Genomic DNA, 21,612 nt, shown 5'->3' on the forward strand with positions numbered 1-21,612 from the left:
TATGGAAAAAATAAGTTTAAACATTTCGACCAATTGATTGGTCGAAAGAACAGGACTACTCTCGGTCGACCAAGATATATTTTTAGTTGGGGACAGCCCTAACACACACTACTTCCACTATGCCTGGCGGTGATGGGTTCCACTATGCCTGGCGGTGATGGGTTCCACTATGCCTGGCGGTGATGGGTTCCACTATGCCTGGCGGTGATGGGTTCCACTATGCCTGGCGGTGATGGGTTCCACTATGCCTGGCGGTGATGGGTTCCACTATGCCTGGCGGTGATGGGTTCCACTATGCCTGGCGGGGATGGGTTCCACTATGCCTGGCGGGGATGGGTTCCACTATGCCTGGCGGTGATGGGTTCCACTATGCCTGGCGGGGATGGGTTCCACTATGCCTGGCGGTGATGGGTTCCACTATGCCTGATGCGGTGATGGGTATATTACTTTTTACCACTTTTCATTGTAGGGCGCCGAAACTCGCCTAATACCGATATATTGACCTTCATTCCTTTTTTCCTTGGCTATGCACCCATGACTGTTGACCTTGTTGCCTATTGTGTGTGATTTTGCTTTTTTTCCAGCCTGTAGTCATCTCCGTTTCAATTTTACTGCGACAGTGAACAGTGTCCTGAACAGTAGTATGAATTGTACATGCAGTACCCATACTTAAATGTTCTAGATGTCAAATAAGTGGTATACCTTGTTGACCCCACATTGTTGCCATGACTACCTACTGCTGCAGACTCTTGTCTCTTGGCTAAGGCTCTGTGTTCTGTCACTGTGTCTGTTCTAGGACCCCATCCTGCGCCGCTCTGGAATGTACACAGTGGGCATGGCCTACTGCGGCTCCGGGAACAACAAGGCCATCAGACGGCTGTTGCACGTGGCTGTAAGTCTTCCCCTTCCTCACGCAAAACACCGACAACCAAGAATCAGAGTAGGGATAGCCAAGGTATTATGTATTGGAATTGCGAGGACGGTTATGACAGACAATAGTATACCTCACAGTAAATTAAAATGTGTTGGTATGTTAATCGCCATAATGAAAGTCTTTGGTTGTACAGGAAGCCATAATATATATATATAATTTTTTTGTGTCATTTAGCAGACACTCTTATCCAGAGCGACTTACAGTTAGTGAGTGCATACATAATTTTTTAATTTTTCATAAAAATTCAAACCAGGATCTCTAGTGGCCTTAGACCACTGCGCCACTCGGGAGAATTCATTAATGTTATTGTTGCTGGGGAAGATGGTTGAGTTGGTATTCCTACAGATGGCATCCGGCACAAGCTAAAGATGCTGTGATATAAGAGCTGTTTATGAACCTAAGTATAGTAGACTCCTGAGTGGTGCAGTGGTCTAAGGCACTGCATCGCAGTGCTAACTGTGCCACTAGAGATCCTGGTTCGAATCCAGGCTCTGTCGCAGCCGGCCGCGACCGGGAGACTCATGGGCGGCGCACAATTGGCCCAGCGTCGTCCAGGGTAGGGGAGGGAATGGCCGGCAGGGATGTAGCTCAGTTGATAGAGCATGGCGTTTGCAACACCAGGGTTGTGGGTTCAATTCCCACGGGGGGCCAGTATAAAAAAATATGTATTCACTAACTGTAAGTCGCTCTGGATAAGAGCGTCTGCTAAATGACTAAAATGTAAATGTATAGGCTTTCCCGAAATCTTTGATATCTTGGCTGATTGGGAGTTTTGCATTTTGGTGTTTGGGCAGGAAAAGTATTATTATTGGATGTTATCTCCTCACCCTACTACGTTCTTTCTGCTATTAATACATTGTTGTCTACCTGTCAGGTAAGCGACGTGAACGATGATGTCAGAAGGGCAGCGGTAGAGTCCATTGGATTCATCATGTTCAGGTAAGGCCCTATGCTATCCCCTTTCCTGCCAGCAGAGGTCCCCCTACTTTCAGCGTCTTGGTCCACTGCTAGTCTCCTAGCCAAGCTAACTGATCAATCAGCCCCTACATGTATACACAGACGGCATTCCTCTCATAGCCTGGGCATAATTTCCAAATGCGTTTGGAGAATGTCAGTTTATGTAGCCTTATGTAGTTTATTCATCCCGATCGTTAAAACAACTAAAACAAACAGTGAGATAGATTTCTTCCGCCTAGACCTCAGATAAATAGATGTGGCTTTTCCACTCCTGATTGCCACTGTGGCCGTTACCCATCTTTGGCCCTGAGGTTAACCCACGTTTCCACATTCCAAGAATTGGGTTTTCACAAGTCCCACAACATAGCCTGTGGAATTTTCACCCTGCATGGCTAAAGAATCGATGTTGTCTGAACACTGTTTTCGGTTTTAAGTAACCTAGGGCATGCAGTAGGGTTAACTTTTAGCCCAGATAGAGCTCTGGGCTGATCTGCGTTTTCTTATAATAATAATAATATGCCATTTACGCGGAATTGTTTATGTAAGTGCCAGGTTTGGGCTCAATTCAGAATTAAGTTGAGAATGCCTCATAAATTCAAATTCTTGAATTTGAATTGAAGTGGTAAACAGGATGCAGAATTGCAATTTGAATGAAAGGAAATAGAATAGAATTCAGTGAAATTCAAATTCCTCTTCTATATTAGGTGTAGTCTATACAAATATACATCTTGTTCATAAAACATCATCCATGTCATAATTTATATCTATCATATATGTATGTACAGTACCAGTCAAAAGTTTGTACACAACTACTCATTCAAGGGTTTTTCTTTATTTTTACTATTTTCTACATTGTAGAATAATAGTGAAGACATCAAAACTATGAAATAACACATGGAATCATGTAGTAACCAAAAAACTGTTAAACAAATCAAAATATATTTGAGATTCTTCAAATAGCCACCCTTTGCCTTGATGACAGCTTTGCACATTCTTGGCATTCTCTCAACCAGCTTCACCTGGAATGCTTTTCCAACAGTCTCGAAGGAGTTCCTACATATGCTCAGCACTTGTTGGCTGCTTTTCCTTCACTCTGCGGTCCGACTCATCCCAAACCATCTCAAATGCGACCCAACCAAATTCACATAGAAATGTGTGTTTTAGATCTGTCATTCTCGCTGAAAGCAAGTCTAAGTAGCTTGTTCTATGTGCACTATTTCTATGCTTCCCGTTCAGTTTCATTTTTTATTTTCAGTTTTGTACACCAGCTTCAAACAGCTGAAAATACATTATTTTGGGTTAGGTATTTCACAGCGGTTTAGATGGTACAATGATTCTCTATATTACACTTTGCTTGTTTTGTCACATAAACTGAAATTAAGCGAACTATTAGAATTTTAGCAACCAGGAAAAGGCGGAGCGATTTCTTCATATTGCACCTTTTTGAGTACCTTACTGTGATTTGTTTTAAATAAAAATGTTCAAAATTAGCTTCTTAGCAAAGAGCAATTTCTCAAGCAAGAATTTTGCTAGGACTGTCTGGGAGTGGTCTGAGTGGGGAGGGGAAAACAGAAAACGATCTGTTATTGGCAGAGCGGTTTGGAACTCTCTTTCTTATTTGTCTATTAACTAATTAACGCCTGGTGATGTCACCAGGCAGGCCAAAACTCCATGGCTCGGTAGTGTGATAGACGTGCTGCTGTGCGTGTGTCTGTGCGTTAGCCAGATGGCAGCCACAGATCGATAAGCAGGATTTTTGACACTTCCTCTGTCCTCAGAACGTAGTTACTTTCCACGACGAGGGAATGTTTGGCCTTGACATTCCAGGCAGTCTTTTCAAACAGCTCTTACACTAAAGGGCATATCATCATTTTCACAATTTCAGTGTTATTCCAACCTCCTAGTATGGAAATATATATGAAACACAGGAAAATCTTGTTTTTGAGTGCACTGGGCCTTTAAATTCTGTTCAATATAGGGAAGATACGACATTTCCCAGAATGCATTAGTTTAACCGCAAGTTGACCCTGAGGACTTCAAAAAGAAGCCAAACAAATGAAATGGTCTGATAGTGAGAGCAATTGTCCCATAAGTTTTAAATGGGTTGTTAAGGTATGTAAACAGAAATAAAAGGTTTATAATGATGATGATCAGTAGTTCTAAGCTCATCAGGCTACACAGTCTGAGTAGTAATCTCCAAGAATCAATGGGTTTACATTATATCCAAAAAGTACATGTCCACAAAATCTTTGCACCTATATATATATATATATATATATATATATATATATATAAGGTAGGGTCTAATATAACTGCGTTGTTTGTTAAGAAAATATAATTGGCTATTCTAAGCACTAAGGTTAATATGGAACGTTGTTTCCGCAGAAAAGTGATATTATTTGGTATCTAGAAGTGTGACCTGTCATTCAATGAAACGCATGTTCTATGACTGATTGAATTAGATTCTACTTCCTGTCACTCAAATTCTACATCCTGTGGGGTGTGGCCAATTCAAATTCCAAGTCATGAGTTGAATGGGATTCAATTCCAAAATTCTGAATTGAGCCCAACCCTGTTAAGTGCTGGGTATCTATTGTCATTTGAAAAACCAACACAGTTAAATGTTTTGAAAGTGTGCTTAAGTTTCAGCAATGTGAGAATTTGTTTCATGTCCAAGTTAAATCTATGGGACATGAATAATCTTTGAACCACCCTTGTTTTGGTCTGTGCAATGGTTTTCGGTAGTCTTGTGTAATTAAGTGCAATTCATGATCAAAGATATTACACATTTTGAAGTGATTTTACTCTTCAGAAAGCCTAACCTACATCAAGCAGCTGCAAACTATCCCTCACTTTAATAGTGTTGGCACTCTTAAGTGATCCTGTGATTGGTTTGCGGAATATCAAAATGACATAATGATCAGCGTCTCCTCAAATGGACGACAGAATTTAGATGCACTTTTAGCTGAGAGGATATAATTACTTCTTGGCTCCTTACAGGTAGTTCAGTGTCTTGAGGACGTTGGCTACATGTCGTCCTCCCGAGTCACACATAATTATTTTCGGTCTGTTTACGGAGGCTCATCATTCATTCTCTGACGTGAATTTACCCATCAGGCAACACTGCAGCATTAAACAGCATCAGGCAGCACTGCAGCATTAAACGGCACTGGGCCAAGCGAAGGAATATGGGGGGGACTATTTTAAGCCCAAAAAAGGCTATGCGATATTGCCATGATCAATTGGCTGTTAGATAAACCTTGTGTAAGTCCTTCCTGTGTTTAGAGATCCTCCTGAGCGGCAACAATTCAGCCGAGCCCTCACTCCCCCATCGCTTCCAGGCCCCCTTACAGTCTTGGGAAACCAGGACGTGGTGCTCAGAGCTGCTGTCTCTGAGTGGGTCAAAGGTCACTCCCCAACTGCTCCGAAAGGCCATGGGTATATTCCTCCCCACCGACTTGTCTCATGATGGCAGAAATATGCATTGGAAGTTGTATATGAACCGAACATGGGCTCTTGCAGTACGTTTCTGTCCACATGGTACACCCTGGGGACTTCCTATTATTATAGATTTTATGCTGTGGACTCCCTTTTAATTTGTTACACTCAACATAGAAATCCCTTTTTGGTGTATTATGTAAATTGTTTTTGAGTTGTAACGTCACTTAATTCACTGGTACGGCGAATGAATCAAAATGCTCTCCTTTTTTTATGGCCACTCATAAAGCAATCGTGACCCTATGCACTTACTTTCAGGATTCAGCCTCCGCGTAGTCACTGTTTGTGACTATGAACTGCAAGCGCAGTGGTTTATGGTGTGTTTACTTTGGCTCCCGTGTCCAGTTAGCTTTGCTTCCTTCGTTACCACCCCATCAAGGAGACACTATGTAAACTCTGATGAAAGTGAAACACTAGATCGGTCGTTGCGGCCACAAAACATTTTCAGGGACAAAGACAACGTGTTAAAATAAAGGTGACTTGGTCTGTAGTTACATCTGCATTTCAAGACCTATTAAGAACTGTAAAAAAAAAAAAAAAGACAGTTTGGGCTTTTCTTTAAGCCAAGCACAGTTTTGTACATTTATAAACCATCACATATCCATCCGTAGGCTGTACATTTTATAAACCATCACATATCCATCCGTAGGCTGTACATTGATAAACCATCACATATCCATCCGTAGGCTGTACATTGATAAACCATCACATATCCATCCGTAGGCTGTACATTTATAAACCATCACATATCCATCCGTAGGCTGTACATTGATAAACCATCACATATCCATCCGTAGGCTGTACATTGATAAACCATCACATATCCATCCGTAGGCTATACATTGATAAACCATCACATATCCATCCGTAGGCTGTACATTTATAAACCATCACATATCCATCCGTAGGCTGTACATTTATAAACCATCACATATCCATCCGTAGGCTGTACATTTATAAACCATCACATATCCATCCGTAGGCTGTACATTTATAAACCATCACATATCCATCCGTAGGCTGTACATTGATAAACCATCACATATCCATCCGTAGGCTGTACATTTAGTTTTTGACAAGCTTCCCATTTGCAAAGGTTTTGTCTATGTTGCATTTACATATAATAATCCACTTGGATGTTATAACACTTTGGGAAAATAGAATTTGTGACTTTATAACAAATCTGTTCACGGTTATAAAAGCACTTACCAATACATTGCAGTTAAAATGGGTGGCATTTATAAAGTGTATTCTTCAGAACTCTGTGTGATGTGGAGGGCTGAACGTGTAGTTTATATGGGAGTGAGTGTTTGTCCTCTCAATAGGTAAGCATGTCATCTCCCCCATGGGAATTGTCCATAGCAGAATACCAAATAGCCCAAGGTGACAGGAGTAGCATGGGAATACACATTGTATCCACTGAGAGAGTTTCCAGACAGTCGTATGTCTTCATTCCTTACATATCTGTCTGGCGGCCTCGTTAAGGACAATCCGACCTGAGCTTTGTCGGGTCTTTTTATTGAGGGTAACTTATCTCGACGCACCTATTTGCTCTCTCATTTTACTCATAATGTTCAGCAATCTCTGTACAGACTCTGAGGGCCTCTTCTTTCTGGCCAAAGTGTTTGACAGAGATGGGCATCTCCTTTCGTTTCGCCCTTGTGAGCACACAGTGTCTTCTTTTAATAGCACCGAATCCACAAAAGTGATGCTCATGGGAAGGTGTCTTGTCACCTGAACCCCTGGACAACTCAAGCCTGGTCCGTCTTTTACACATGACTTTCTGGTTCCAATTATTTCCCTTTTTTTGCAGACTTAATTTTTCTGAAAGCACTACACATAACTGACATGCTCTTCGGGTTTGCAATCCTCATTCTCTGTAAGGAGCAGGGTGTCCAGTACAACGCTAGCGGAGGACTGCATGTGTGCTTGCCGTCGCCTCAGCGGGCTCTGATAGCTCACCGTCCCGATGCCGTTCATCCCCCGCTTCATGAACAGCTTAGAGTTCTCCGCCACAGATGAATGGAAGGAGATCCGTGTCAGATTCCTGCAGCCATGCTGTTCCCTAGTTTGCCTGGCTGGCCTGTTAGTAGTGGTGCTGCTGTAGTTGCAGGTGATGTAGCGTGTGAAGGCCTGGCGGAAGGTCTTGTTGAAGAGGGTGTAGACCAGCGGGTTGATACCCGATGACACGTAGCCCACCCACACGAAGATCTCCATCAGACGGCCGATCACGTTGACGTCGCAGCTGGCGCAAAGCACAGAGGTGACGTTGGTGATGAAAAACGGGCACCACATGACCACGAACAGAAGGAAGACGATCCCCAGCACCTTGGAGGCTCGCTGCTCATTGGTCAGGTTCTGCATGGACTTCTTGCCCATGGTGGACATGCGGCGGATGGGGATCTCGTCACCCGTGATGGGGTTGGCGGGAGCAATGGATTTTCCCGGCGGTTTCTCAGTTGTGGGAGAGGCCACGGACTGCTCCCTCTGGAAGACTGAGGACACGGTTGGGCGAGTGAAGCGTTGGGTCACCTTTGACCTGAGCAGAAAGGCTTTCTTGCGCAGCACCTGGATGGTGAGCAGGTAGATGATCATCATGATAGTTAAAGGGATGAAAAAAGCTGTCATGGAGCCAAACATGATAAATTCTCTGAAGCTGTCTGGTTTCAGGAGGCAGGTGTGGTTGCTGTTAAAGGTGACATTGTTTGGAAGATGGTAGTTTCTCAGCCCCTTGATGGGAATGGGAATTGCGATACCTGTGTGAGAGAGAGAGAGAGAGAGGTTTGGTCAGTCAAATCATCAATCCAAACTTGGCTGTCTACAGTGTTAGATGGAAAGACTAATACTTGGTTGTTTTGGGAGTAGATACAGGATCTTCTCACAGCCTAGTTTCCCACAGTGGTCACTTTATGCTGCTTTGTTTTTGCATTTTATTGTTGGACATGAAATCTTCACATCTGCTTTTCCTTTTGATGTTGCCAGAGTATAAAACTGTTTTAAAGCTTCAAGCTTTCACGACTGAGGACAGCGGAGGTAGCGCAAAGGGTAAGGAAGAACAACTTCGTTCTGTGACTTCTGGAAGTTCTCATTCTTTGCTTAAAAATCTAATAAACGAACCATATATTGCCAGCTATAATACAGTGACAGTGAACACTACACCCTGGACGAAGAGACTCTTCTACTGTCGTGGCGTCTAAGTGCTGCTCGCGTAACTCTTAAGCAATCATCTGGTTTTGCTCAGGAAAATAAAGTAAATGTGTAGAACCTAGTCCTGAGTGAAAACTGGGAGCGTCCTGTTGTGGAGGAGTCTGAACGCTCTATGAATACCATTAACCTGCAAGTCTGCATTTCGTTGGACGGTGTATACCATGTGTGTCCTGTATATGCGACTAATAAAGCTTTAAACTTGATTAATACCAGGCTGAACTCTGCCAAGTCCTCACACCAGTCTCCCAAATGCTTCAGCCAGAGGAACAAGTCATGGCTAACGATTGTTAACGAGCATAGGGGTGTTTAATTTCCTTTCATACCGGGAAGCTAATATATAACGGATAACATATCATTAAAAGCAAACCAGTGTGCTTATTTACCAAGGGTTCACTGGCCAGTCATCAACAATACAGACTCGGGCAGTGGACGCTGAAATAATAAGAAGACATTCGATCAGGAAAATAAAACGATGTTTATGTCTCAAACTGTCTTGTTGGACTGTGTCAAATAACCCATTTGGGTATAGGCTTAACATTGGGCCAAATATGGGAAACCGGTTTGAGTCTGACATTCCCTCGTATGAAACATGCTCTGTGTGAAGAGGATTCCAGTGGTTCAGCTGCCCCATCTCCACCTCGTTTATGGTCTAAGATGAGGGCCTTAGCTTTATCCCCTGGCCCTCATCCTCTCTTCAGTCTTTATCCCATGGCCCTCATCCTCTCTTCAGTCTTTATCCCCTGGCCCTCATCCTCTCTTCAGTCTTTATCCCATGGCCCTCATCCTCTCTTCAGTCTTTATCCCCTGGCCCTCATCCTCTCTTCAGTCTTTATCCCCTGGCCCTCATCCTCTCTTCAGTCTTTATCCCCTGGCCCTCATCCTCTCTTCAGTCTTTATCCCATGGCCCTCATCCTCTCTTCAGTCTTTATCCCCTGGCCCTCATCCTCTCTTCAGTCTTTATCCCCTGGCCCTCATCCTCTCTTCAGTCTTTATCCCCTGGCCCTCATCCTCTCTTCAGTCCAAATGTCCTTTTGTCTCGTAGCCTAATTTTACTGAAAATACCAGAGGCTCTTTAGGGTTGCTTTTCTATTCAGTTTTGTAAAATTGCGGATTCCTATCTGTTCTGCAGTGCACATTGATGTTTATTGTGAAGAGTAAAATGGTTACTGGTCCAGGAGTCCTGAAATATGGTTGTAGTTTGAATGCTTGGTTTGTCTTACATTTACATTTTACATTTTAGTCATTTAGCAGACGCTCTTATCCAGAGCGACTTACAGGCACAATTAGGGTTAAGTGCCTTGCTCAAGGGCACATCGACAGATTTTTCACCTAGTCGGCTCTGGGATTAGAACCAGCGACCTTTCGGTTACTGGCACAACGCTCTTAACCACTAAGCTACCTGCCGTCTTGAATGTTATTTTGGCTGAAAAACGTTTCTGGAATAAAAATATGTGATCCATAGTGTTGCAGCAACATTTTAAAGCCGCTGCATATTTTGCAATTGTAATCCTTGTGTTGTGTCACTACGCTTTTTACAAGGGCAGTGATGTGAAATAATTACCTTCCTGGGGTCATACTCTCAAAATCATTTAACCTCACTTTTTAATTTTATGCTATTTTTGTGTAAATCTCTCTGGCTCATTAACTGGGTTTTCCCACAGGTCCCCTTGACTGCTACCACTCTGATGCGCTGTTACTCTTTACGAAGTGTTATAGTGGCGGGTATAGTTTTAAGGGAGGTACTGTATGTAAACGTTTTATATAGCTTTTGCTTTTATTGCATCCGGCTTTCTTTTCTGACCATAAACCAGGCACGTCACATCACAGACGCTAAGGAATTGAACTGCAATGACATAGCTTAAAGAAAGTTGTTCAAATTAACACTTTGGAGACATTGCGGAATGCTCCTGATATCAACACAGGACAAAAAACACAGAGCAGCTTACCAATAGATATGAGCCACACCACCGCTATCTTGGCCATGGCTTTGGCCCTGGACTTATACTGGCTGTGCTGAATGGGCTTCTTGATGGCGATGTAGCGGTCCAGTGAGATGGCACACAGGTGCATGATGGACGCTGTGGAGAACAGGACGTCCAGGAAGAGCCAGATTGGGCAGAGAAACTCTGGAAGAGGCCACCCGGAATCTGAGAAACAGACAGACGATGGAAAGCATGGGATTGTTAGCTGCTCTCATAGGCCAATACGGAACCATTTTAAGATTAAAACTATGCCTTTCTAGACAAATTCTCAAACTTGATTACTGTGGTGCTAAATCTTTTTAATGTTTTCACCCTGAGATAAGCCTAATTGAATTTGGATTTCAGTGACTAAGTCATTATAAACAGGATAGTAATAAGTTACTTGAATGGCTATCTACACTGAACAAAAATATAAAAGTGTTGATCCCATGTTTCATAAGATGAAATAAAAGATCCCAGAAATGTTCCGTATGCACAAAAATGCTATTTCTCTCAATTTTGTGCACAAATTTGTTTACATCCCTGTTAGTGAGCATTTTCTCCTTTGCCAAGATAATCCATCCACCTGACAGGTTTGGCATATCAAGAAGCTGATTAAACAGCATGATCATTACACAGGTGCACCTTGTGCTGGGGACAATAAAAGGCCACTAAAATGTGCAGTTTTGTCACAACACAATGCCACAGATGTCTCAAGTTTTGAGGGAGCGCGCAATTGGCATGCTGACTGCAAGAATGTCCATCAGAGCTGTTGCCAGAGAATTTAATGTTCATTTCTCTACCATAAGCCGCCTCCAGCGTCGTTTTAGAGAATTTGGCAGTATGTCCAACCGGCCTCACAACCACAGACCACGTGTAACCACGCCAGCCTAGGACCTCCACATCCGGCTTCTTCACCTGCGGGATTGTCTGAGACCAGCCACCTGGGCAACTGATGAAACGGGAGTATTTCTGTCTGTAATAAAGCCCTTTTGTGGGGAAAACTCATTCTGATTGACTGGGCCTGGCTCCCCCAGTGGGTGGGCCTATGCCCTCCCAGGCCCACCCATGGCTGCGCCCCTGCCCAGTCATGTGAAATCCATAGATTAGGGCCTAATTCATTTATTTCAATTGACAGATATTTTCTCATATGAATTGTAACTCAGTAAAATTGTTGAAATTGTTGCATGTTGCGTTTTATAATTTCAAGGACTCTGCGTGGGCTTGTATGTGTAGGAGGCAAATAGAAATTTGTCAAAGATGCCCAAATAAAAGTGGAAATCTGGGAAGTGTGAAGATGTTCGACATTCAGTCATGCCAGTTCTCTTACTTTAGTGATGCAGGTGTTTTATGTTTTTAATTCCTGAGGAGGAAGTAGCCCGTTTTGAAAATGGGACTAATGGGACATTCTATATAGAGCTTGTGTTGTGGATACACCAGTGATGCCACCAGCATTGGGGAGATTCACTTCAATAGCTAATGATTAAAACCAGCTCTGATGTAGGGAATTGGCTATTTTAGTAAATAATTAATTTACTGCAGAGAAATGCTTCTTAGGACTATGTATGGAGCTGAATGCGCTATGTTCTTGATGTAGATGTGTTCAGACCCCTTCTCACCAGACGTGTTTGTTTATTTTGGGTCCCAGGCGTGAAATTGGCGCATAATTGGGCTGGATTGTGTCCCATTTCACATTAGCATTGTAAAATGTGCTGTTGGAAAGGTTCTTGATTGATTTTCTTGTTAACTTGTTTTGCTGATGGCTTGTATTTCATAATTCAAACATTAGTGGATATGTTTGTTTTTATATACAAGTATTACTTGTAATATAATATAATAAATGGGCTTTTGAACACATTGTTATCTAAGCACAATATTTTAGTGTTCTCCCTTCTACATGTTTTATTGGGGTCAACTGCGCACCATTTCATGGGCTTTGTTCAGCTCCACGTCTACTGAGCACCATTTCAGGGGCTTTGTTCAGCTCCACGTCTACTGAGCACCATTTCAGGGGCTTTGTTCAGCGCCACGTCTACTGAGCACCATTTCAGGGGATTTGTTCAGCGCCACGTCTACTGAGCACCATTTCAGGGGCTTTGTTCAGCGCCACGTCTACTGAGCACCATTTCAGGGGCTTTGTTCAGCGCCACGTCTACTGAGCACCATTTCAGGGGCTTTGTTCAGCGCCACGTCTACTGAGCACCATTTCAGGGGCTTTGTTCAGCGCCACGTCTACTGAGCACCATTTCAGGGGCTTTGTTCAGCGCCACGTCTACTGAGCACCATTTCAGGGGCTTTGTTCAGCGCCACGTCTACTGAGCACCATTTCAGGGGCTTTGTTCAGCGCCACGTCTACTGAGCACCATTTCAGGGGCTTTGTTCAGCGCCACGTCTACTGAGCACCATTTTCAGGGGCTTTGTTCAGCGCCACGTCTACTGAGCACCATTTTCAGGGGCTTTGTTCAGCGCCACGTCTACTGAGCACCATTTTCAGAGGCTTTGTTCAGCGCCACGTCTACTGAGCACCATTTCAGGGGCTTTGTTCAGCGCCACGTCTACTGAGCACCATTTCAGGGGCTTTGTTCAGCGCCACGTCTACTGAGCACCATTTCAGGGGCTTTGTTCAGCGCCACGTCTACTGAGCACCATTTCAGGGGCTTTGTTCAGCTCCACGCACCACTTGCCCTTTTCTCCTTTTTTCATTTTCCGAAATATTTTCAGTGGGATATTTAAATAAACTTTGATAGGTAGGTTACTTCTTAAGAGTATATTTTTGTGGGCCCTTTTGTAATTGCTGTCATCTGTCTACTTAACATGGGCAGAGATTTTCTATTTTTTTCCTATGGGAATAAGCTCATACTCAACTAATTATACATGGGATGATAGTGTGCTTAGACCAGATTTTAAAAAAAATCTGTCTGCTGGTAACGTTTCTGATGTATAAGTGTTGCCAAGGCTACAGAGGTGTCCATCCAAGGCCACATTTCTAAGACAAACTTGTGAAGTCATTGCAGTGGACCAGCTTTGAGAGTGAGAGAGATGCAGAGAGAGGGAGATGGAGAGAGAGAGAATTCTTTGAAAACAGAGCTACCAACCTCTAGGGTGAGGTCACCATTCCAAAGTGGGGGAAAGGCCAGTTTGGACTCAAATAAAAACAAAGCTGAAAATGCTGTCTTGCTGTGTCTGAGTAGTATTATTGTCATTATGATAATCATTATTGTTGCTTACTTTAGAAAATGTCCCCGTTCCAGCAAATACCGGGGTGTAAACGATTTGACCTGAGCCGTTGACGTCTGTCAAACTCTGATTATACAAGACATGCACACAGTTCTGAGGGGCCTTCTTACTTTATATGGGAATTATTTTGTTCTTCTCTTTGAGTGCGTCTGTAAACGCATCCTAAATCTGGTCAAAGCTGATCTGGTTATCAAAAATTGTTTTATGATCTTTCTGTATGATATTGATCAGGGGTGTCTCACTCATTATGAAGGTTTTTGGTTTTTCCTTTAAGACCTAGAAAACCAGGTGAGGGGAGTTCCTTACTAATTGGTGACCTTAATTCAACAATTAAGTACAAGCGTGGAGAGAACCCGCAGACACTCGGCCCTCCGTGGAATGAGTTTGACACGTGATATATAGTGAGGGGAAAAAAGTATTTGATCCCCTGCTGATTTTGTACGTGTGCCCACTGACAAAGACATGATCAGTCTATCATTTTTAATGGTAGGTTTATTTGAACAGTGAGAGACAGAATAACAACAACAACAAAATCCAGAAAAACGCATGTCAAAAATGTTATAAATTGATTTGCATTTTAATGAGGGAAATAAGTATATGACCCCCTCTCAATCAGAAAGATTTCTGGCTCCCAGGTGTCTTTTGTACAGGTAACGAGCTGAGATTAGGAGCACACTCTTAAAGGGAGTGCTCCTAATCTCAGTTTGTTACCTGTATAAAAGACACCTGTCCACAGAAGCAATCAATCAATCAGATTCCAAACTCTCCACCATGGCCAAGACCAAAGAGCTCTCCAAGGATGTCAGGGACAAGATTGTAGACCTACACAAGGCTGGATTGGGCTACAAGACCATCGCCAAGCAGCTTGGTGAGAAGGTGACAACAAGTTGGTGCGATTATTCGCAAATAGAAGAAACACAAAAGAACTGTCAATCTCCCTCGGCCTGGGGCTCCATGCAAGATCTCACCTCGTGGAGTTGCAATGATCATGAGAACGGTGAGGAATCAGCCCAGAACTACACGGGAGGATCTTGTCAATGATCTCAAGGCAGCTGGGACCATAGTCACCAAGAAAACAATTGGTAACACACTACGCCGTGAAGGACTGAAATCCTGCAGCGCCCGCAAGGTCCCCCTGCTCAAGAAAGCAGATATACAGGCCCGTCTGAAGTTTGCCAATGAACATCTGAATGATTCAGATGAGAACTGGGTGAAAGTGTTGTGGTCAGATGAGACCAAAATTGAACTCTTTGGCATCAACTCAACTCGCCGTGTTTGGAGGAGGAGGAATGCTGCCTATGACCCCAAGAACACCATCCCCACCGTCAAACATGGAGGTGGAAACATTATGCTTTGGGGGTGTTTTTCTGCTAAGGGGACAGGACAACTGCACCGCATCAAATCTTGGGTGAGAACCTCCTTCCCTCAGCCAGGGCATTGAAAATGGGTTGTGGATGGGTATTCCAGCATGACAATGACCCAAAACACACGGCCAAGGCAACAAAGGAGTGGCTCAAGAAGAAGCACATTAAGGTCCTGGAGTGGCCTAGCCAGTCTCCAGACCTTAATCCCATAGAAAATCTGTGGAGGGAGCTGAAGGTTCGAGTTGCCAAACGTCAGGCTCGAAACCTTAATGACTTGGAGAAGATCTGCAAAGAGGAGTGGGACAAAATCCCTCCTGAGATGTGTGCAAACCTGGTGGCCAACTACAAGAAACGTCTGACCTCTGTGATTGCCAACAAGGGTTTTGCCACCAAGTACTAAGTCATGTTTTGCAGAGGGGTCAAATACTTATTTCCCTCATTAAAATGCAAATCAATTTATAACATTTTTGTCATGCGTTTTTCTGGATTTTTTTGTTGTTATTCTGTCTCTCACTGTTCAAATAAACCTATCATTAAAATTATATACTGATCATGTCTTTGTCAGTGGGCAAACGTACAAAATCAGCAGGGGATCAAATACTTAATTCCCTCACTGTGTGTGTGTGTGTGTTTTTTATTTATTTTTTTACACTGTTTGTATTTAGGTGACCCGAAAAAACGCTTAGGCGACCCGCCCAAGGATTACAATGGTAGAAAAATCCCTGCTGTCATTTTTACATTTTAGTAATTTAGCAGACGCTCTTATCCAGAGCGACTTACATACATTTTCATACTGGCCCCCCGTGTGAAACGAACCCACAACCCTGGCATTGCAAGCGCCATGCTCTACCAACTGAGCTACAGGGGACTGCGATAGCGTTCAATAATTAATCAATTATCAGTTCTAAACTTGTATTTTTCTTCTCTATGCTGCAGCATGATCTGTTTTCCTGCTCACGTGACAGTTGGTGGTCGGAGCATGTCTCCGGAGCTGCTAAACTGGAGTAGCGCATATTCATCCTGAGTGGCGCAGTGGTCTAAGGCACTGCATCGCAGTGCTAACTGTGCCACTAGAGATCCTGGTTCGAATCCAGGCTCTGTCGCAGCCGGCCGCGACCGGGAGACTCATGGGGCGGCGCACAATTGGCCCAGCGTCGTCCAGGGTAGGGGAGGGAATGGCCGGCAGGGATGTAGCTCAGTTGATAGAGCATGGCGTTTGCAACGCCAGGGTTGTGGGTTCGATAATAATATATATATGTATTCACTAACTGTAAGTCGCTCTGGATAAGAGTGTCTGCTAAATGACTAAAATGTAAAATGTAATCCTGCTATTTTCATTGTGGCCAACAGGTCAAACATTCCACAAAAAATGAACAAGTCACTCTGGAAAAAAGTAATTACAACTCTTCGGTCAGTAAAAGAGTTGTTCAAAAAGAACGAAAACGTTCGAACTGCACATCAGTAGTTTTGAGGCAAGAACTACTCGCGGTTAGTCTGAAATGTCTCCCGCAGCCAGGGTTTGGGATGGAGAGGAGAGATTTATCCGGGCAGACGCAGAAGAAAGTGGATAAATGGTCAAAAACTGAATTGCTATTGCTTTCTCTACGTTTATTTTAAGCAAATCTAGTTGTTGTGGTTTATTTGGAATGTAGAGTCTCTAGGGTTTAATGGTAGTGGTGTATTAGCGATGACATGTCGCCGTCCTCTGGGAAATTTCAGGTGGTATTTGGATGTTAGCACTGATCCCCTCTCTCGCGGTTTGCCTGTTCTTAGCGCCGCCGGCCTGGTTGTACACGGGCCGTAACTGGCCCACCCTGCCGAGTGGCTGTAAAGGCTCAACGTGAAGCACTGAACTCTGTTTATGTCCCCCCCCCCCCGGCTGTGTGCTCAGTCTCCAGCCAGTAGAGAAATGACAGCTGCCCCTGCACAAACGTACCTTGCGTCCATTCACACATTCAGACATGGAGCTCTGTGCGAACGTACATGTGCACACACACACACAGCCCCCCTCCCTCTGAACATGGGCTACTGCTCTTCAGAAGCCTCTGGCTGTTATTTATGTGATCACATGGCCTTGACTTTGATGATCCCCTCCTTTCCCTCCGTCTAGGCCCGATGGACATCCATTAAGATTATCCCCTCCTTTCCCTGCCAAGCACAGACTAGGTTGTGTGTATGTGTGTCACAGGACCGTTTACTCCAACAGAGTTAATGAGGAGTAGTGGCTCAGCTAAAAATTCTGCGTCAGGAAAAAGCAGACTCTGCTAGAGAGGGGGTGTTTAATTCTGCACTTTGAAGCACAGCTGCATTTGTAAAGCTACGCCACTTAGTGGAATCGAATGCAAATGTTTTTCCAGTTCGCTCTTGTATATTTTTTTATTTTCCCCTCGTGACCTAAGTGAATGAGTGTCCGAGCTGAGGGAGAAGATTGGTTTGTGATTGGAAGTCGTATGTGAAAGTCATGCAGAAATTGGGTCGTCGTGATCATTGGTACCTGATGGGGCTGTGCCTCTTCTGTGATTACACAGCCAAAGGGAAGTACCTTGTTTATTGTCCACTCTCTTGTGTTTTTGCCATCTGCTATAATCTGTTTATACTGTAGCTGGCGGAGATTCAGCAGTATCTCTCATGGTGTTTTTTTTTTTTTTTTAACTGCTGTTTTTCAATTATTGTCAATATGCATGCTTACGGTTGTTCAGTTAACAAAATAAGGCGGCAATTCTTGTCGTCATCGAATGAGTACTAGATCCAATTTAAATGTTTTGGCTACCTACATTTACATTTACGTCATTTAGCAGACGCTGTTATCCAGAGCGACTTACAAATTGGACTACTGTGGTGGATTTCTGCTTTGCAATGCACATTTTGTGAAACAGTGTGCTCAGGTGTTTCTCTGGTCTCAACTGACAGCGGCTTTTTATAATAGCGGGGACTGGGGTGACCAAGTGCGATTTAAACCTGATTGATGGGAGCCAAGCCAAGCTAAGCACAAGTACGAGGCCAGCCTCTGTGCTTGAATCAGCAATTATGCTGCTGTGTTGGGGCCAAAAATAATCATTCAAATGTATGTTGACGTCGAGGCAATCGACTAAAGATAGTTAAACTTATAGTTATAAGATATTTAGCTGGCAAACATTAGTAGGATCGTCACGAAAGTTTCCATTTGCTTCGTGCATGTGCTCTTTGAGCCAGTCACATGGTATGTTTTATGTTGAATGGCTTCATAATGAAAAAAATAATGCAACAGGCGAAATGAAGAATGCCATCTGCTTTATCTGTTAACCTAGTGCACAAGTTGACTGCAGGTATTTATTTTAAATAAACAAATTGAACATTTTGGTATTGAAAATCATACCGTGGGGATTTCAGAATACCCCAGTGTACGGTATACCACCCAAGCCTCGTATCAGTGGTGTCTTGAGTTACAAGTGGTTGAATGTACCAGGTGAAGGGGTCCTTTCTGATGGCACGGCAAGAGGGCAGCCATGTTGGGGTGACTTACTGTAGAGCACGGTGATGAGGGCGATGGGCATCACCAGGAGTCCCACCAGCAGGTCGGCCACCGCCAGGGACATCAGGAAGTAGTTGGTGGCGTTCTGCAGCTTCCTCTCCAGCGACACGGCCAGGATGACCAGGATGTTGCCCCCGATGGTGGGGATGATGACCAAGATGATGAGCAGGGAGGCCCAGCGTGGCTGAACTCCGGCCACCTCCCCGGACCCCGAGCCGTTGGCCGCCAGCGGGGCCGCCTCTGGCTGGGACATGCTGCTGTGGAGGGGACGGCTGGCCTGGGCGCGGGTCGGGGCTCTGCTCTGGCTGCCTCAGGGGGCTTGGTCAGCATGGTCACAGGGTCCCAGGGGCAGGAGTGGGCAGCTCAGGTCCAGCACACAGGGCAGTGGCTCATCCCCGGGCACAGCGTATAAACCAAAAAAACGGCCACTTCACAATCAAAAAAGCCCAGCTGCTCCAAAACTGAACAGGTCGCCTCGAAAAAATGTGTTGAAAGCAGTAATCCAAGCACAGAATGGACCTCCACTGTAAAGGGGTTGTTCGGTCAAGAGTTGGTTGTCTGAATCATAGTCTGGGCGCCGTTGTCTTCTGGTTTGTGTACATTCTAGAACAGGCCAGTTTCTACTAAAAGTTTTAGAAGGAAACAAAAGTGACTATGTTAAACCCCTTGGACATTAGTTTCAGTTTGAAGACCTAATGATGAGTGACATTTATCATAGCAAATGTCATGGGATTTTCCTCCACAGTCATTAGCATTGTTTCTAGATCATGGCTGAGTAATTAACCAAGGAAACGGCTATCGGCTGTAATCACTGCTTGCTTGCACGCTTAACTCTGGCATGTTTATCTACATGTTTTTTGTGTGTGTTGGTTAAAGAAAAAAAAAGAAGAAAAATAACCTGCTGTTTGTTCTGGGTCTCTTTTGTGTAGTGGTTTGAAAAGTACATTTTCAAACGAAATGGTTAACCCATAAGGTTGAAAACCATTGCATGTCATTAAAACAACACTAAGCTATAATTATTTCGAACATACAATTTAATTAAGCTTATAGTTTATTTTCATTTCACTTTTGAAATGCGATTTTTCCAATTGCTTTGTAGTGTATATAGTTAGTTGTATCCTAGTGGCTTAAGTCTTAAGGCACTAGGGTCATTATGAATCCCCCACCTCCATATTTATAGATCAAAGTTATGCAAACACAAGCATATTTGGCCATTATTTAATTGACAATAGTATTACTCTCAATATATTCACGTCCTCTAAATAGCCTATACATGTTATTTCCATGTCATCATCTCAGAAGTAATTGACTCATACATTTCTCTTCCTTTTTAAAGTTAACTGTCTGATGTTAAAACAAGCACAGCTCAGAAGTTCTTAAGACTATTTTACCAAAACGTTAACAATTTCCTGTAGATTTGACTTATTTATTTTAGATGAACAAATAGTTCGGGATTTACTGAGTTTCTCTTTCTTACCTTCACCGAAGGCAACAGCCCTTGTGTTCTCCTTTTAGTTTGTCCGGTTCATTTGTATCGCCATCTGAGCTGCTAGCTATAATCCTCATTTTTCAATCATGCAAAACCTTGCACGTTGGATGAACGGTGCTGTTCATCACCAAACAACTCAATCCTCAGGACTCCTTCAGTGGCTGCTTTTTTTCTTGTCCGCGCTCACGTTTTTATACATAGAACCCCTCCGAAATCTGAAAATGTCACGGGCAGCCATCCCCTTGTGAAAATAATTGCCTAACATTATCTCACTTCGGTGCGTTCCATCCTGCGGAAATTCCTTTGTCCTGCGTGTTGGATGAGCCCCCCGGTTTTGATTCGCATCACCTACCGCGATCACAGGTTGAAAACTTTCAGATGTCCTGTTTCCCCTCTCTCTCACTCCCTGTCTATCCCTCCCTCATGCTGCTTCTCCCTCCCCCTCTCTCCCTCTCCCTCTCTCCCTCCCCCTCTCTCCCTCCCTCCTATCTCTCTCTTACCTCCTCACTTACCCATGAGTCAGGCTAGGGAGAAGACAGATGAATGTCTCAGAGCTGGCCAAATGCCAGTGTTTCTGGGAGGCAATTTCCTTCAACACAGCCGACTTACTGTTTATATTTGTCACTTTCTGTTCTCTCCTCCAGTAGGGGTTGGGGGTTGGAGGAGGATGGAGTTGTTAGTGGTGCAGGCTAAATGTTGCTTCACAAAGCTTGTCCTATTGAAACAGCATTTTGACTTCTTGAAAAGAATTTGCATACTCTCCACAATTTTTTTTGCATCTCAAATCTCGCTAAACTTTACAACTGGTGTTAAGGGACTGGCCTAACCACCCCCGGCCAAGTCGGAGCAATTGCCTTTTGATTAGAACAAAGGCCCAAAGTCACCCCCCCCCCTCGCCTGATTCCTATGTGTTGGATGCTCCTGATCCTCTGATGTTATATCTTCTAGCTAGACAGGATAACAATGGGAATGTTTTCACTTTGATTTGCTGCCCTGTCAACTCTTGATGAAGTCTGCAGTCATTTCTAATTTGAGTGGGATTGATGGTGCACAATGAGATAAGCTGCCAAACGTCCTTATGTCTCTGTGTGTTGAAAGCAACACTACACAGGTGCTTTTCCATGACTAATTTGGATCGAATGGAATGACAAAGTGAATCATATCTGCTTTTTTTTGGCATGTATGAACTGGTGCTGGTTTCATTTATCCTTAGTGTTTCCCTGCTTCCTACTTACTAATTTATGTGTGCCACTATGCTGGTCATCTCTGGAGGCTGAGAGGAAGGGACCGGATGGATCGGGCTGGTGCTACCGTGCTTGTTTTTTATTTTTTCCTTGTTCGCTCAGCGTCAGACGCCGTCGGGACGTCTGCTGAAGTGAAACATGTTAGGCGCACACACAGAGGCATAGCCTATGCTCAGTTGGTGTTCAGCTAACTCTTGGAGCAATGTTTAT

At 43.8% G+C, this 21,612-nt stretch overlaps 2 protein-coding genes across 3 annotated transcripts in view; one reads left to right on the forward strand and one right to left on the reverse strand.

The window, feature by feature from the left end:
- Positions 1 to 21,612, forward strand: part of LOC311137447 (26S proteasome non-ATPase regulatory subunit 1-like) — a 73,601-nt gene that overhangs the window by 13,398 nt on the left and 38,591 nt on the right. The window contains exons 15-16 of the mRNA XM_084171953.1: positions 797 to 892; positions 1,809 to 1,873. Coding sequence (XP_084028079.1) covers positions 797 to 892; positions 1,809 to 1,873 — 161 coding nt within the window. The remainder of the gene's footprint in view (positions 1 to 796; positions 893 to 1,808; positions 1,874 to 21,612) is intronic.
- htr2b (5-hydroxytryptamine (serotonin) receptor 2B, G protein-coupled) lies at positions 5,998 to 20,299 on the reverse strand. Of its 2 annotated transcripts, XM_084172407.1 has the most exons (4): positions 20,147 to 20,299; positions 18,661 to 19,292; positions 10,543 to 10,743; positions 5,998 to 8,145 (listed from the first exon to the last, which is right to left on the reverse strand). In XM_084172407.1, exons 2-4 carry the CDS (start codon positions 18,920 to 18,922, stop codon positions 7,223 to 7,225), a joined length of 1,386 nt encoding a protein of 461 aa, XP_084028533.1. In that variant the 5' UTR covers positions 18,923 to 19,292; positions 20,147 to 20,299; the 3' UTR covers positions 5,998 to 7,222. The 2 variants fall into 2 exon arrangements, with proteins under 2 accessions (XP_084028533.1, XP_084028534.1); XM_084172408.1 differs by lacking the exon at positions 10,543 to 10,743.

The sequence above is a fragment of the Coregonus lavaretus genome (genome assembly GCF_964263955.1).
Source record: "Coregonus lavaretus genome assembly, chromosome: 11".
In the NCBI taxonomy this organism is placed as follows: Eukaryota; Metazoa; Chordata; class Actinopteri; order Salmoniformes; family Salmonidae; genus Coregonus; species Coregonus lavaretus.